This window comes from Chiloscyllium punctatum, chromosome 5 (assembly GCF_047496795.1).
Source record: "Chiloscyllium punctatum isolate Juve2018m chromosome 5, sChiPun1.3, whole genome shotgun sequence".
Classification (NCBI taxonomy): domain Eukaryota; kingdom Metazoa; phylum Chordata; class Chondrichthyes; order Orectolobiformes; family Hemiscylliidae; genus Chiloscyllium; species Chiloscyllium punctatum.
In genome coordinates this window covers 5580999-5599272 of record NC_092743.1, presented here as the reverse complement: position 1 = coordinate 5599272, position 18274 = coordinate 5580999, and the positions used below count along the sequence as shown (strand labels likewise).

Genomic DNA, 18274 nt, shown 5'->3' with positions numbered 1-18274 from the left:
TCCCTGTATATCAGATATTAAATGACTTGAGTACTTGATGTGCTTAAAAGTTTGTGAATCCATGTGGCTACATGGGATAGCATCTTTTGGTACTTTCTGGTCTAAAGTTGGCTATTCTGTATAAGCAGAGGTATATCAACATACAATTAACAACTCAATTCTGGATTTTATTATGCCAAAAAAAAGTGTTATGAAAATAATAGAGTAGATTAATGGAATTCCTTCCTTAATACTGCTGATTGTTTTTGGATGGGTTTTTTGAAGTGCAAGATTAAATAATAATAGTGTAATACCTGCATCTGAGGGTGGGTAGAATGGAGTATCATGCTGTGGATATAATTGGTGAGGGAACAATGATACCTTGCCACCATGCCTCTCTAAACTCATCCATTGTTCTAAAATATCAAACTGCATGTCCAAAATTCATAACTGATTGAGTAGTAATTTATTCTACATAAATGTTGGGAATATTGAAGTCCCCATCACATATACTGATCCCCATCACACATACTGCTGCCTAGCCATTGATTCTGTCCCTCCTAGTAATTGCATGAGGCTGCCTCAGTCTATCACAACTTTGCTGTCCTGTTTGATCCAGAACTTCTCAAACACCTATCAACGCATTCCTCAAGATTGCTTGTTTCCACCTCCATAACATTGCCACTCTTTATGCTCCACCTGAAATCTTCTGGAACAAAAACCCTTACTCATGGCTTTGTTGCTTCCAGACTTGATAATTCAGATGTAAGCCTGTCCAGCCTTCTATGTTCTACCTTCTGTAACTTTGGTTATCTAAAATTCCACTGTCTGTACTCTAAACTGCACCAAATGCTGTTCACTTCTTATCGCTTGCATGTTAAACAGCCTGGTTAAACAGCACCTCGATTTCAAAACACTCATCCTTGTTTTCAGACACTGTGACACTGTGGTGTTATTCTTCCCTAATTCTGTAATCTTCATCTCTCCACTTCTGAGATGTCTGTGTTATTCTGATTCTGGCTCTCGAACATGCTTTTAATCACTGCTTGGGTCCTGAGATTTGCAATTTCCTCTTTCAATCCCTCTCTCCTCCTTTCAGGCTCTCATTAAAACCCAATTCTTTTACCCAACATCTTGTGCATGGTAGTCATATCTTGTTTTATGCTGCCTATATGAAGCATGTTAACATGTCTTATTACACGCAAGATGCTATATAAATCTAAGTTATTATAGTTGTCTGCATGGATTATCTGCAAGATATATATTTGACCATTTGGGAATTTTAAAGAAGAAAACTATTCTGAATTTCTATTTGTCAATCCTGCTCATGATACAAATGCAAGATAAATTTAAGGGCTGACTGCTAAAGCTGAACACACATTACTACTAGGTCCATTACAGCAATGTAGTTGCTGGTTTAGCTACTGTGGAACTACAGATGAACACGCTTGTTTGACCTTTTATAGACTTAGCCAGTGAAGAAAAGAAGAGATTGGAAGAAAAACAACGAGCTGCTCGCAAGCAACGAGCCAAAACAGACAACGACTGGAAAAACAAGTTAGTATTGAATCTTCTCAGTTATGTATGGTTTTAGATATAATGAAGAGACAAGTTAAGCTATTTTCTCCATTTACTGCTGCTCCTGTACAAAAAGTAAATTGAAAAATTAAAATGACTTCTGTATAAATTCAAATCCAGCTTACCCTTTCAGAGTAGAGTTAATGATACTGAATAATCAATCAAACTATATGTTTAAGTTTTTGTTTGAGTTCCCAATAGCATTGACAGCCTGAATTAGATTAGTTCTCCCTGTAAATTTGTTTTTTCTTCATTTACGGGCTGTGGGTTACTGGCTAGGCTTGCCCACCCCTGGTTACCCAGAAGGCAGTGAAGAGTTACCTACATTGCTGTGGATCTGGTGTAAACATGGGCCAGACCACGTAAGGATGGCAAATTTTCATCCTTAAAAGACATTTGGGAACCACTGGGTTTTTTAATGATCTACAATAATTACATGGTTGTCATTAGGCTAGTTTTTAATTCCAGATTTTTTTTTTATTTCCATGAATTTTTGAATTCAGATTTCACCATTTGGCTTGGTGAGATTTGAATCCATGCCCCCAAGGTATTAACCAGAGCCTCTGGATTATTAGCATATTGACATTACCACTATGCGTCACCACCGATCCCTTATCCTGGGAATATGGCTCCTAGTTCTAGACTCTGTAATTTCCTTTTCTCTGCATGATCTCCTCCAAAGTCCAACATTCAAGCATGGTTGTGACCTCCAAAACCTGAAGTCAATGCTGGCATAATGTACACAGCCGAGCAGCTAAAGGGGATGTTACTCAATATCTACCCTGTCAAACCATCTAAGAATTTAATCCTCACATTCTTCAGAAAATATGGAGCCTTTTCTATTCAATCTCTGTGCCTGGGGCGGCTCAGCCAATCCTGTGAACCTATATTGCAGCATTTCTAAAGGAAGCTATTCTAAAGGGGTATGGAGATGGAAACTATTCACAGTACTTCTGCCAAAGCTCCATTTAATTCCAAGAGCCACATCAGAATGGCAGAACAGACTTAACGCGCCTCATGGCCTAATTCTGCTGACATATCTTATGGCTTATCTTACAGTTGCCCTTCTACTCCAACACCCTTGGTTATTAAAGATAACATTTTCTAGGTCTAAGAGTAATAGCATGTCATCACAGGGAGGTGATAGTATAACGATAATGTCAATGTGCTGATAATCTAGAGGCTCTGGTTAATGTTCTGGAGGCACGGGTTCAAATCCCGCCATGACAGTTAGTGAAATTTGCATTCAGTAAAAATCTGGATGAAAAAAGCTAGCCTAGTGTAATAAATCACAAATTCCTATAAGAACAAATCTGGTTCATTAATGCCTTTTAGGAAGGAGAACTGACATCCTTATCTGATCTGGCCTATACATTACTCCAGACCATGCACATCCAAACACCTCATCTACTGTGTCTGTTGCTCTCAATGTGGTCTCCTCTACATTGGGGAGACAGGACGCAAATTCATGGAATGTTTCAGAGAACATCTCTGGTACGTGCACCAAACAACCCTACTGCCTTGTGGCCGACCACTTTATCTTCCCCTCCCACTCTGCCAAGGGCATGCAAGTCTCACCACCCCCCCCCCCCCCCCCCCCCCCACCCCCCAACCTGATCCCAGATCCAACCCTCCAACTTGGCACCACCCTTTGTCCCACCTGTCCATCTTCCTTCCTACCTCTCCTCTCCACCCTCTGATCTGACCTATCACCATTACCCCCTGCACCTCATCCACCTCTCACCTTTCCAACTACTTTTCACCACCCCCAGCCCCAAACCCCACTCCTATTTATCTCTTAGCCTCTTCCCCAATTCCTGATGAAAGGCTTATTTCCAATACGTCGATTCTCCTGCTTCTCGGATGCTGCCTGACTTGCTGTGCTTTTCCAACGCCACATTCTTCAACTCTGACTCTCCAGCATCTGCAGTCCTCACTTTCTTCCAGACATACAGTAATACAGTTGACTGTTAACCAACCCCAGAAATGGTCAAACATACCACTCAGTTCAAAGGTAGTTAGGATGGGCCAGTAACTGTACATCTCATGAAAGAATTAATTAAGAAAATGTTAAGGAAAACAGCTAAAAATGTGTACAGTACATAGCAAAAAAAATTGAATTAGTGTCCAGTTTATCATCTGAGAGTACCAGATTTGAAGACCCATTTACTAGTTTCTCGAATATTTTTTTAAAATGAATTGCATGCAGGAGTCTAATCGAAGGCCTGTAAACAATCAGAAACTTTCAATACTGTTTAACACACCCTGTGGGTGTGGTTTGAAGGTGGTCTGGCTTTTGAGCACAATATTTTGACCATGATGTATTGTCAGTGCTGATTGCTGAACAGAATAATAATTTTGCAGTGGCACTTCTGTCAAGAATTTAAAACTGTAATGTCTAATCAGTTGGTTCAGTTCTGAGCACGTCACTGTTTTCAATTATCTTGAAGACTTGATTTATGCATGCAGGTTAGTGTTGTAAGTACAGGATTTCTGCTTGCCCCACTTTGAAAATTTGCACATGTAATGAATGTCTTTCTGACAGAATTAAATACTGATCCCATATTATGTAATAATCTATACTTATTTCTACTGTTTCTCTAAAGGAACCAATTGGCAGAGGGTCCCAGGTTTGGCTTATTTGTATTTTATTGTTGGTTTTCTATCATTATTTTAAAATTTTAATTTCTTTGCATAACATTTTTTTCCACTGAAATGAACTCTTAACCATAGACCAAAATTGATAAGAGGGCACTCCTATTTAAAACTGACTGACTCTGACCAGGCAGATACAGACTAAGAGAAATTCACTGATAATTTCTATTTTACTCAGATCACAGAACAGTCAGCATTACAGCAGAAATGTCAAAACTTAAAGTGGGGTATCTGAAGGGCAGCACGGTTGCTCAGTGGTTAGCACTGCTATCTCACAGCACCTGGGTAACAGGTTCGATTCCAGTCTCGGGCAACTGTCTATGTAGCGTTTGCACATTCTCCCTCTGTCTGTATGGTTATCCACAGTAAATTGCCCATAGTGTTAGGTGCATTAGTTAGAAGGAAATGGGTCTGGGTGGGTTACTCTTCGGAGGGTTGGTGTGGACTTGTTGGGCCGAAGGGCCTGTTTCCACACTGCAGAGAATCTAATCTAATCTAATATTGAGTGCATTTCAAATATCGATAGGTTTACCCAATCTTGGTTTGTGATTGGCTATTATTGTGATAAACAAGATGTTAGTGTCTTGGTAAGACTCTTGCTTCACTGCCAATTTGTTAGTTTCTTCGTTTTAAAAAAATATATAATGCCTTAAACCTGCTTTGTAGTTTTTGTAGGTGCTGATCATATTTACATGGCCATCTTGTTTACAGATTGTTTACAACACCAATACAGGCCACTCAGCCAGCAGATTATGCTTAACAAGAGATGTCCTCTAATCCCCATCTCATCAGCATCACTTTCTCTTCCTTTCTTCCTTATTAATTCCTCCAGCCTTATTTTAAATGCATCTGTACTTTTGCCTCAACTCTGCCTGGTTTGTCTAACTAAGTGTCTGTGACCATGAGAAAGATAATTTAGATTAGATTCCCTACAGTATGGAAACAGGCCCTTCAGCCCAACAAGTCCACATGGACCCTCCAAAAAGGAACCTATCCAGACCCATTTCCCCACCTAACACTATGGGCAATTTAGCATGGCCAATTCACCTGACCTGCACATCTTTGAATTGCGGGAAGAAACTGGACCATCAAGAGGAAACCCACACAGACACTGGGAGAATGTGCAGACTCCACACAGTCGCCTGATGTGGGAATCAAACCTGGGTCCCTGGCACTCTGAGCCTACAATGCTAAGCACTGAGCCACTGTGCTGCCCCATGGTGGCAGACTTGATCAATTGTGCTATTTGTTTGGTTTAAGCAAGTACAGCAGTGATTTGGCGTTATGGTGATTAGTTTTGAAAATTGAGAACTATTGCTCATGTAATTCCAAATATTGGGGTGGTTTCTCCTTGACCTCAATTGGCCTCCATTCTGGAGGGCTCCTTGGTGCCTTTCTCAGTCAAAAACAGTCTTGATGTGATCAATAGCAGTATTCGTATGTCTGTGGCCACATTGAAGCAATGATGAAGTTTGAAACCAAGTGATTTGTGGTGGAACCCAAAAGTATACGTTGGGATGAAAGTTATTGACAAGATGTTACCTAATGTCAAGTTTAATGTTAGCTTCAATAACTCTACTGATGATTGTGCTACTAGCAACTCCCAATCATTATAGAACATAGAACATAGAAAAATACAGCGCAGTACAGGCCCTTCGGCCCTCGATGTTGCGCCGACCGAAGCCTACCTAACCTACACTAGCCCAATAACCTCCATATGCTTATCCAATGCCCGCTTGAATGACTATAAAGAGGGAGAGTCCACCACTGATACTGGCAGGGCATTCCATGAACTCACAACCCGCTGAGTAAAGAATCTACCCCTAACATCTGTCCTATACCAACCTCCCCTCAATTTAAAGCTGTGTCCCTAGTAACAGCTGACTCCATACGCGGAAAAAGGTTCTCACTGTCAACCCTATCTAAACCCCTAATCATCTTGTACACCTCTATCAAATCGCCCCTAAACCTTCTTTTCTCCAATGAGAACAGCCCCAAGTGCCTCAGCCTCTCCTCATACGATCTTCCTACCATGCCAGGCAACATCCTGGTAAACCTCCTCTGCACCCATTCCAATGCCTCCACATCCTTCCTATAGTATGACGACCAAAACTGCACACAATACTCCAGATAAGGCCGCACCGGAGTCTTATACAACTGCAACATGACCTCAGGACTCTGGAACTCAATTCCTCTACCAATAATGCCCAGTACGCCATATGCCTTCTTCACAGCACTATTTACCTGGGTGGCAACTTTCAGAGATCTGTGTACATGGACACCAAGATCCCTCTGCTCTTCCACACTACCAAGTAGCCTACCATTAGCCCAGTAATCCATCTTCTTGTTACTCCTACCAAAGTGAATGACTTCACACTTAACTACATTGAACTCCATTTGCCACCTTTCTGCCCAGCTCTGCAACTTATCTATATCCCGCTGTAACCTGCCACATCCTTCTTCGCTGTCCACCACTCCCCCAACTTTCGTATCATCCGCAAACTTGCTCACCCAGCCTTCAAGCCCCTCCTCCAGGGCATTTATAAAAATGACAAACAGCAATGGTCCCAAAACAGATCCTTGTGGAACACCGCTAGTAACTGCGCTCCAAGATGAACCTTTACCATCAACTACTACCCTCTGTCTCCTTCCAGCCAGCCAGTTCCTAATCCAAACCTCTAATGCACCCTCAATGCCATACCTCGGTAATTTTTGCAGTAGCCTACCATGGGGTACCTTATCGAACGCCTTGCTAAAATCCATATACACCACATCTACTGCTTTACCCTCGTCCACTTCCTTAGTCACCTTCTCCGAGAACTCAATAAGGTTTGTGAGGCACGACCTGCCCTTCACAAAACCATGCTGACTATCCTTGATCACATTATTCCTATCCAGATGTTCATAAATCCTATCCCTTACAATTCTCTCTAAAACTTTGCCCACAACAGAAGTGAGACTCACTGGCCTATAGTTACTAGGGCTGTCCCTACTCCCCTTCTTGAATAAGGGGACCACATTCGCTATCCTCCAGTCTTCTGGCACTATTCCTGTAGACAACGACGACATAAAAATCAAGGCCAATGGCTCTGCTATCTCCTCCCTAGCTTCCCAGAGGATCCTAGGATAAATGCCATCAGGCCCAGAGGACTTATCTATTTTCACCCTTTCCAGTATTCCCCGGACCTCTTCCCTACATACCTCAAAGCCATCCATTCTAATCACTTGTGACTCAATATTCGCATCAGCAACAACGTCCTGTTCCTGAGTGAATACTGACGAAAAGAATTGATTTAGTGTCTCACCAATCTCCTCTGCCTCCAAGCACAACTTCCCACTACTATCCTTGACTGGACCGATACCTACCCTAGTCATCCTTTTATTCCTGACATACCTATAGAAAGCCTTGGGGTTTTCCCTAATCCTACCAACCAAGGACTTTTCATGTCCTCTTCTCGCTGCTCTTAGCTCTTTCTTCAGATCCTTCCTGGCTACCTTATAACTCTCAATCACTCCAACTGAACCTTCATGCCTCATCTTTACATAGGCCGCCCTCTTCCCTTTTACAAGGGATTCCAATTCCTTATTAAACCACGGCTCCCTCACAAGACCCTTTCCTCCCTGCCTGACTGGTACATACTTATCAAGGACACCCAATAGCTGCTCCTTGAACAAGCTCCACATATCATTTGTGTCCTTCCCTTGAAGCCTATTTTTCCAATCCACGCATCCTAAGTCATGCCTCACCGCACCATAATTTCCCTGCCCCCAGCTATAACTGTTGCCCTGCAGTGCACACTTATCCCCCTGCATCACTACAGTAAAAGTCACCGAGTTGTGGTCACTGTCCCCGAAGTGCTCACCTACCTCCAAGTCTAACACCTGGCCTGGTTCATTACCTAGAACCAAATCCAGTATGGCCTCCCCTCTTGTTGGTCTGTCTACATATTGTGTCAGGAAACCCTCCTGCACACATTGGGCAAACACCGACCCATCTAACGAACTAGAGCTGTAGCTTTCCCAGTCAATATCTGGTAAGTTAAAGTCCCCCATAACAATCACCCTATTACTTTCACTCTTCTCCTGAATCATCCTTGCAATACTTTCCTCTACGTCTCTCGGACTATTAGGAGGCCTGTAGAAAACTCCTAACAGGGTGACCTCACCTTTCCTATTTCTAACCTCAGCCCAAACTACCTCAGATGGCAAGTCTTCCTCCATCGTCCTTTCCACCGCTGTAATCATTAGCTGAGTTATATTTTTTAACTTGTCATATCTAGGTATCTTGTATATGACTAGAAAGGAACCAAATAGAATTGCCCACTGTTTCTGGTCAAAGTAGTATGCAAGCACTTCACACTTGAATCCTGCACTCCTGCTGGACTGCAGCATATTCTGAGGGTGGCTCAGGTCCATGGATTGCCTCCTCCAATCCAAGATTATAATTGCTCCATCGTTCCTAATCTGATGTGAAGGGAATTCAAGGGTTTTTTTACTCTGTGACACAGTTCCTTCCATAAATCCATAAGACAGGAGCAAAAGTAGGTCATTTATCCTCTTCAGCTTGTTCTGCCATTCTATGAGATCATGGCTGACCGGTTAGTCCTCAATTCCACTTTAATGCCTTATCTACTTTCCCTTACTGATTAAAAATCAGTATTTCAGCTATGAATGTACTCAACAGCCCAGTCTCAACAGCTCTCTGCGGTAAAGAATTTCACTGATTCACTACAGTCTGAAAGATTCTTCCTCAGCTCTGTCTAGAACGAATAAACCTTTTTTCTGCGATTATACCCTTATTAAGCAAGTGCTGCTTCAGAGCAGTGTTGATGCTATTGTCCATCACTTTGATGATTGAGAATCCATTGATGGGATGATAATTGGTTGGCTTAGATTTTTCCTGCTTTTTGTGTGCAGGACATATCTGTCAATATTCCACATTGTCAGGTAGATGCCAGTGTTGTAGCAAACCTGAACAACTTGGCTTGAGTGTAGCAAGTTCTAGAATTTGTGTCTTCTGTACTATTGCCAGAAGGTTGTCAGGTCCCACTGCCTTTACAGTATCCAATTCCTTATTGATGATGTGTTGGGTGAATTGATTTGATGGAGACTAACATCTGTGGTGGAGACCTCTGGAAGTGGTTAAGGTAGATCATCCACTCGGCACTTATCAGGAGATTGTTGCAAATGCCTCATCCTTATCTTCTGCCTCCTTTATTTTCCCTTATCCCATATGGCTAGCTTTTCCCACTAACCTCGTACGTGGACCTTCAAAGGTCTTCTGAAAGACAGCCTATTCACAGGGTTTCCCTTATCTATTCTACTAGTTACATAGAGAGCAGTACAGCGTGGAAACAAACTCTTCGTTCCAACTTGTCCATGTCAACCAGATATCCTAAATTAATCTAGTCGCATTTGGCCCATATTCTTTTAAACCCTTCCTATTCATGTATCTATCTGGATGCCTTTTTAAATGTTGTAATTGTACCAGCCTCCTTCACTTCCTCTGGCAGCTCATTCATACCTGTGCCACCCTCTGCGTGAAAAAGTTTTCCCATAGGTCTCTTTTTTTAAATCTTTCCCCGCTCACCTTGAACTTATGCCCTGTAGTTTTGGACTCCCCAGCCCTGGAGAAAAAACCTTGGCTATTCACCCTATCCATGCCCCTCATGATTTTATAAGCCTCCAAAAGGTCACTCCTCGATGTTCCAGGGAAAATAGCCCCAACCTGTCCAGCCTCTCCCTCATACCCTCCAATCCTGGCAACATCCTTGTAAATCTTTTCTGAACCCTTTCAAACTTCACAACATCCTTTCAATAGCAGGGAAACCAGAATTGCGCACACTATTCCAACAGTGGCCTAACCAATGTCCTGTACAGCCATTACATGACCTCCCAACTCCTATACTCAATGCACTGACCAATAAAGGCAAGCATAGCAAACACGACCTTCACTATCCTGTCCACATGCAACTCCACTTTCAAGTAACTACAAACCTGCACTCCGTGGTCTCTCTTCTCAGCATCACTTCCCCAGGACCTTACCATTAAGTGTACGAGTCCTGCCCTGATTTACCTTTTCTAAAATGCGACATCTCACATTTATCCAAATTAAACTCCATCTTCGACTCCTTGGTCCATCCTCACAAAAGTCTAGTAAATTTGTTAAGCATGATTTGCCATTCATAAACCCAATTGGACTTTGTCCAATTCCAATAATACTTTCCAAATGTTCTGTTATCATGTGCTGGTTTGTAATTCTGTTTTTTGCCTGTCCCTTCCTTTTCAAGTCGTGGGGTTACATTTGCTATGTTTCAATCTGTAGGTACTGCTCCAAAGTGTATAGAATTTTGATTACATGAAATGTTGTGGAACAGGACCTAGCAGGAGACCATGATAGAGGAATCTGGGACATTGATTGATAGAAACGAGTGAAAGTGTGAATCCCATTGCCAGAGTAGCCTGCATGACATTTCTTTCAAATTGGACCAGCTATCAAATGATGCTGAGTGACATTTTACTTTCATTCATTCAGGGGATGAGTGTTGCTGGCAAAGACAGCATTTGTTGTCGGTCACTAATCATCCAGAATTGGATGCCTTGCTAGGGCTATTTCAGATGGCAATTGAGAGTCAACCATGTTTCTCTGCATCAAGAGTCACATGTAGGCCAGACTTGGTAAGAATAATAGATTTCCCTTCTCAAGGGCATTTTTAACTGGACTTCTTTTTAAGCACAGCCATCTGATAATGTGGTCACAAATACTGCTGCCACTGTTTTTTAAAATATCCAGATTTACTTGATCAGTTGAATTTACATTTTAGTTATTGTGGTGAGATCTGACTGAATTCCTGACCCTGGGTCTTGGGATTGCCAGTAAAATAATGCAATTACCATATTGTTTCATCATCTGGAAGTCAATTCATGCTTGTTAAATGTAAAAAAAGGTCTGTTTATAAATTAAATGGACAAGAAATAAAGTACCATATCTTCCTAGTATAACCATATACAACATTTAATGAGCTATTAAAGTTCAATCAAATTCTTTCTTCTTGCTTTTACCTATCTGAATTGTTTAAAGTCAGCTATTGTGCTTACATAACAGTTGCACTAGATAACTTCGGACAAGGCTTTTAATGGTCCAGAATTTATCTGAAGTAGAACACTAGCTCTAACGCTGTTATCAGCTATGGACGCCAACCTGTTGTCCTCCATGCACAGAACTAGCAAACATAGCAATTGAAAAACCCTGAAATTCGCAACTACAAAAATCAGAATGTGAAGCCAGTGCTATAACTGAAACTAGTAGCTGCTTTCTATAGAAATGGTGATTTCATTTCAGTGGGGTACATTACCATTTTACGTTGGTCTTTACTGAATAAATTCTCTCTAAGTTGTGTGTCATGACATCATTTTGCTGGTTTGAACGTCTGACAAGCATGCCCAGACTCTAAATCTTCCATGGTGCATTCTTTATTGCAAAATTGTAATGGATTAAATAATATTTGATTTGTGAAATAAATTTTACTTTAGTTAAGCATTTTGTTGAGTTATAACCTATAAATATAAATATTTGAAGAATGCAGCATATCTTTTGCTAACTAAATCTAATACATTTCATTCTGTACATGCATTCCCTTAGAACAGTGGTGTCCAACCTTTTGAGTGTGTGGCAGGAGGTCAAGGATAGATAAGCACATCTAAACCAGTCAATGGATTGGAGAGTTAGACATTAGGTGTACACCTTATGACTATGCTTTTCCCTTAATTGAACAGTACAGGCCCTTTGGCCCTCTATGTTGTGCTGGCCTTTTACCCTACTAAGATCAAACCAACTTACATACCTTTCATAGAACATAGAACATTACAGCGCAGTACAGGCCCTTCGGCCCTTGATGTTGCGCCGCCCTGTCATACTAATCTGAAGCCCATCCCACCTACACTATTCCATGTACGTCCATATGCCTGTCCAATGACGACTTAAATGCACTTAAACTTGGCGAATCTACTACCGTTGCAGGCAAAGCATTCCATACCCTTACTACTCTCTGAGTAAAGAAACTTCCTCTGACATCTGTCTTATACCTATCTCCCCTCACTTTAAAGTTGTGTCCCCTCGTGTTTGCCGTCCCCATACTTGGAAAAAGGCTCTCCCTGTCCACCCTATCTAGCCCTCTGATTATCTTGTATGTCTCTATTAAGTCACCTCTCAACCTCCTCTCTAATGAGAACAGCCTCAAGGCCCTCAGCCTTTCCTCCTAAGACATTCCTTCCATACCAGGCAACATCCTAGTAAATCTCCTCTGCACCCTTTCCAAAGCTTCCACATCCTCCTTATAATGCGGTGACCAGAACTATACACAATACTCCAAGTGTGGACATACCAGAGCTTGGTACAGCTGCAGCATAACCGCCTGGTTCCAGAACTCAGTCCCTCTATTAATAAGGCCAAAACACTGTATGCCTCCTTAACAACCCTGTCAATCTGGGTGGCAACTTTCAGGGATCTGTGTACATGGACACCGAGATCTCTCTGCTCATCTGCACTACCAAGAATCTTACCATTAGCCCAGTACTTTGCATTCTGATTACTCTGTCCAAAGCGTATCACCTCACATTTGGCCACATTAAACTCCATTTGCTACCTCTCAGCCCAGCTCTGCATCCTATCAATGTCTCTCTGCAACCTACTACATCCTTCGTCACTATCCACAACTCCACCGATCTTAGTGTTGTCCGCAAATTTACTAACCCATCCTTCTAAGCTCTCATCCAGGTCATTTATAAAAATGACTAACAGCAGTGGACCCAACATTGACCCTTGCGGTACGTCGCTAGTAAGTGGACCAAGATGAACATGTTCCTTCAACTACAACCCTTTGTTTTCTTTCAGCAAACCAATTACTGATCCAAACTACAATGTCTCCCACAATGACATTCCTCTGCATTTTGTATAATAGCCTACTGTGGGGAATCTTATTGAACGCTTTGCTGAAATCCATATACACCACATCAACGGGTTTACTCGCATCTACCTGTTTGGTCACTTTGTCAAAAAACTCAATAAGATTTGTCAGGCACGACCTACCCTTCACAAAACTGTGTTGACTGTCTCTGATCAGATTATTCTTTTCTAGATGGTTATAAATCCTATCTCTTATAGTCTTTTCCAACACTTTACCAACAACTGAAGTGAGACTCACTGGTCTGTAATTACCAGGGTTGTCTCTACTACCCTTTTTGAACAAGGGAACCACCTTTGCTATCCTCCAGTCCTCAGGCACTATTCCTGTAGACAGTGATGATTTGAAGATCAATGCCAAAGGCTTTCAATGTACTATCTTCCATGTGCCTATGCAGGAGTCACTTAAATGTCCCTAATATATCTGACTCTACAAACACTGCTGGCAATGCATTCCACTCACCCTCCAGTCTAAGTAAAGACCCTACCTCTGACATCTCCCCTAAACCTTCCCCCAATTACCTTAAAATTTATGCCCCCTCATGATAGACATTTCCGCCATGGGAAAAAGTCTCTGGCTATCCAGGTGAAAGTGAAGCCTACAGATGCTGGAGATTAGAGTTGAGAGTATGGTGTTGAAAAAGCACAGCAGGTCAGGTAACATTCAAGAAGCAGGAAAATCAACATTTCGGACAAAAGCCCTTCATCAGGAATCTAATTCCTAATGAAGAGCTTTTGCCCAAAACATCGATTTTCCTGCTCCTTGGATGCTGCCTGACCTGCTGTACTTTTCCAGTGCCACGCTCTCATCTCTGGCTATTCACTCTATCTAGGCCTCTCCACATCTTGATTTGGAAATGCTGGTGTTGGACTAGGGTGTACAAAGTTAATAATCACACGCCGCCAGATTATAGTCCAACAGATTTATTTGGAAGAACTAGCTTTTGGAGCGCTGCTCCTTTTATCAGGCGGTTATGGCCACAATCACCTGATGAAGGAGCAGTGCTCTGAAAGCTAGTGTTTCCAGTTCAACTTGTTGGACTATAACCTGATGTTGTGTGATTTTTTTAACTCTCAACATTTTGTATACCTCTATCAAGTCACCTCTCATCCTTCTTCACTCCAATAAGAAAAGCCCTAGTTCCCTCAACCTTTCTTCATAAGACATGCCCTCCAGTCCAGGCAGTATTCTGGTAAATCTCCTCTGCACCCTCTCTAAAGCTTCCACATCTTTCCTATAATGAGGCGAACAGAACTGAACACTATATTCCAAGTGTGGTCTAACCATGAATCTATAGTGCTCCAGTATAATTCCCCTACTAATGAAAGCTTCTTAACAACTATGTCAACCTAGGTGGCAACTCTGGGGGATCTGTGGACATGGACCCCAAGATCCCTCTGTACCTCCACACTGCCAAGAATCCTACATTTAACCCTGAATTCTGCGTTCACGTTTGACCTTCCAAACTGAATGACTTCACACTTTTCCAGGTTGAACTCCATCTGCCACTTATTAGTCCAGTTCAGCATCCTGTCAATGTCTTGTTGCAAACTCCAACAGCCCTCCACACTATCTACAACTCCTCCAACCATCGTGTCATTGGCAAACTTGCTAACCCACCCTTCCACTTCCTCATCCTAGTCATTTATAATAATGACAAAGAACAGAGGTCCCAAAACCAATCCCTGTGGAACACCACTGGTCACCGAGCTAAATATCTTCCACTGACCACCACCCTGTGTCTTCTCTGGGCCAGCTAATTCTATATCCAGACAAAAAGGTTTCCCTGTATCCCATGCCTCCTTTCTTTCTGAATGAGCCTACCATGGGGAACCTTATCAAATGCCTTGCTAAAATCCATGTACACCGCATCCACTGCTTTCCTTCATCAATATGTTTTGTCACATCCTCAAAGAATTCACTAAAGTATGTGAGGCATGACCGCCCCTCACAAAACCATGTTGACTATCTCTAATTAAACTACAATATTCCATGTAATAATAAATCTTGTCTCTCAGAATCCTGTCCAATTCTTTGCCCGCTACTGACGTAAAACTGGCTGTAGTTCCAAGGGAATAACATGTGCCACCCTCCAATCATCTGGCACCCTAATGGACAGTGAGGATGCAAAAATGATCACCAAAGGTACAGAAATCTCTTGCCTCACTTCCTGCAGTAACCTAGGATATATCCCGTTTGGCCCAGGGAATTTATCTATCCTTATGTTGTTTCAAAATTTTCAGCACATCCTCCTTCCTAACATCAACCTGTTCTAGCAAATCAGTCTGTTTCACGCTGTCCTCGGAAATGTCAAGGTCCCTTGAATATTGAAGCAAGGTATTCATTAAGTAAACTTCATCTGGAGATCTGGAAGGTGCTAATTACTGATAGGTATGAAAATGCTGCCTCCTAATAGGTGCAAATCCATCAGCCCTGGAGTAGCTTTTAACCGTCATTTAGAAATCAATCTGTAAAATTTGCACAGAAGCTTGCAAATGAGGCAGAGGCTTTGTAGTCCATATAGAAGAGCTCCAGGATCACATTTAGTCTGTTGGACACTTCTGTTTGAGGATACATTCTTTGAAAATGCTTCCTAATAATAGTGTGGTCTTATGAACTCTATTAAATGTTTACTATTCTGTATAATGAATTCGATTGAGTGGTATGAGTCCCAAACTGCAGTTACTTTCTTTTAATAATATTAGTTAACAAGTGCTCATGTTTTTTTCGAATATGATTTGTTACCAGGTGGTTCCATCAAGGACCCAACCCCCACACTGGTGCATCAGACTGGCTGTACTCAGGAGGCTACTGGGATAGGAATTACTCACACTGCAGTGATATTTATTAAGTCAGATGGGAGAACTAGCCAGCCAGTACCTCTGACTTCTACGAGCAAATTTCAGGGCATATGTTATTTCGTGACTTTTTAAAAAAAAACAGCAAAACCTCAACCAATGTAAATTTAGTCCTGTTTGAGTTTTTTGAGAGCTTTTCATATTAAATACTGCCAAGAATGTATGAAATAAGTCTCTTAATCAAAGTATCACTGATAAACGTCTTTTCTCTCTTCCAATTGTTGCACATTCGTTGAAAACTATTTTGGAAGTGCCCAACAATGGAACTCTTTACCCACCTCTGGCAATTTACTTGTAAGGTAATAGGGGGCATAAAACCGCCTGTTGTATACTTTAAGATGGTTTATGATAAGGGACTAAGATAAACAATTTGCACTGGAAATAAGTGGGAATAATACCAGCAGTTGAATTCCTACAAGCCATTTATTGTATGGCACTAAGATAAGCTACTTCTACACAATCATGCTATCCTTTAATTTATGTTCCTCAAAAACCTAATCATTTATCACTATGCTACAGTATTTTAACTATAGGTAAGTTTTGTTTAGACCCATTATAGAGCTAGATAAGAACTGTGCCTATAAAATGGCAATCTCTGTGCTGTTTTATAAACAGTCTTTGGCCCCATTAAAATTCATAGGAATTGTATAAGATATCCATTAGTTGAAAATATATTTCTATGCACTTTGTTTCCTTAGAGTATAAGTTCAATTCCAATATCAGGTTACCACTGAACAGAAATATCTCTGACAGAAATGCATTTAGGAGGAGTATTTTGTCACTTGTGCAACATATTTCATCCTATTTAGAGTCTTTGGTGATCTTAATACTTATCAGGGTTTTTTTTGTTTTGTCTTATTTAATGTGTGTCTTTGTTGCATTTGACTTGTGTGTTTCCTTCAAGTGATTAGTTTTGTTCAGGAGTTTGAAAGACACAGCAAGCTTTGTGAACCTTGTTTGGAAAAACTGTATAGCTAAAAGTGTAAAATAAATTCTGTAATTATTTGTACAGTAATCAGAGCTTAAGTTCTAGAAATCTGGAAATTTTAAAAAAAACTTAGGTTGAATATATTTGAGCTACAATATTTGAAGTTGTGATCAGTTGTACGAGTGAAGATTACCAATTGTGGAAAACACTCCCATTGTAAATTCTTAATTCTAGTCACTTAAGATTTCCAATTTATCTGGCCTTTGCAAAATTATATTAACTTACTATTTATTAACTGTTTTCTACTCCAGGTATGACACTTAACCCTCTGTAGCAACTGGCAATGGGAGTAGTTTTCTGTTCAAATACATAAGCTTCAAATGTGAAAAGCTGGAATTCGTTAACTAAATTCTCATAAATCTTGAATGAATTTAAGTAATATTTTGCAATTATGATGCATTGCAATTTGAAATTGTTTTGGATTCAGTTAAACTCTTGATTGGATTGAATGCACACTTGGTAGTTCACCATTTCCAGTTAGAATGTCTTTATCTCTTAATTTCTCCAAAGCTTCAAATTGAAATCCATCTCTTATATCTTATCTCAGCCGTTACCGATTGTCAAAAGTGGTGTGTGTATTGCACAGAACTTATGCAATATATTCCTAGAAATACATATCTTAGAAGTGATGAAAAAGCAACACTAAGTTAGATTTTTAATACCGCTTTGTCATTTAATACAAGAATACTGAATGTAATATTGCAGCTAAATAAAGGCTTTACAAAATGTGTAGATATAAATCATTGTCTTTATATGGTATTTTTAAGTGCTGTGATGGAACAATGGATAAAGTGTTCTGTAGTGAGCTTCTCAGCTGCTGAGGTCACTGCCACTGCGGAACTGTGATATGATAGGTGTTAGTCATTCTGCATTCTGTTGCTAGGTAGCAACGTCCTTAATGTGATAAATTATGAAATGGAAGAGAAGCAGGATCTCTGGGAAAATCAGGATCACCAGAGATGTGATACTGAGTAAATAGTTGGAGCTGTGAGCTTGCAAGTGGCTGGGTCCTGATGGACTTCATCCTGGGGTCTTTTGGAGTTAGGCTATGAGATATAGGAGTAGAAGGCACAGTGGTTAGTACTGCTGCCTCACCGCGCCAGAGGCCCAGGTTCAATTCCCGCCTCCGGTTACTGACTGTGTGGAGTTTGCACGTTCTCCCCGTGTCTGCATGAGTTTCCTCCGGGTGTTCCGGTTTCCTCCTACAGTCCAAAGATGTGCAGGTTAGGTGAATTGGCCATGCTAAATTGCCC

General features: G+C 41.1%; 1 protein-coding gene across 6 annotated transcripts in view; it reads left to right on the top strand.

Annotated features, from left to right (window-relative positions):
* osbpl1a (oxysterol binding protein-like 1A) overlaps nucleotides 1-17761 on the top strand; it is a 204730-nt gene extending 186969 nt beyond the window's left edge. For 5 of the 6 annotated variants that reach the window (XM_072569693.1, XM_072569696.1, XM_072569695.1 and 2 more), the window contains exons 27-29: nucleotides 1446-1536; nucleotides 4164-4187; nucleotides 15924-17761. In XM_072569693.1, the coding sequence (XP_072425794.1) occupies nucleotides 1446-1536; nucleotides 4164-4187; nucleotides 15924-16026 (218 nt within the window). In that variant the 3' untranslated portion in view covers nucleotides 16027-17761. The remainder of the gene's footprint in view (nucleotides 1-1445; nucleotides 1537-4163; nucleotides 4188-15923) is intronic. The other variant, XM_072569698.1, reaches the window with a different exon arrangement.
* Nucleotides 17762-18274: the final 513 nt, after the last annotated feature.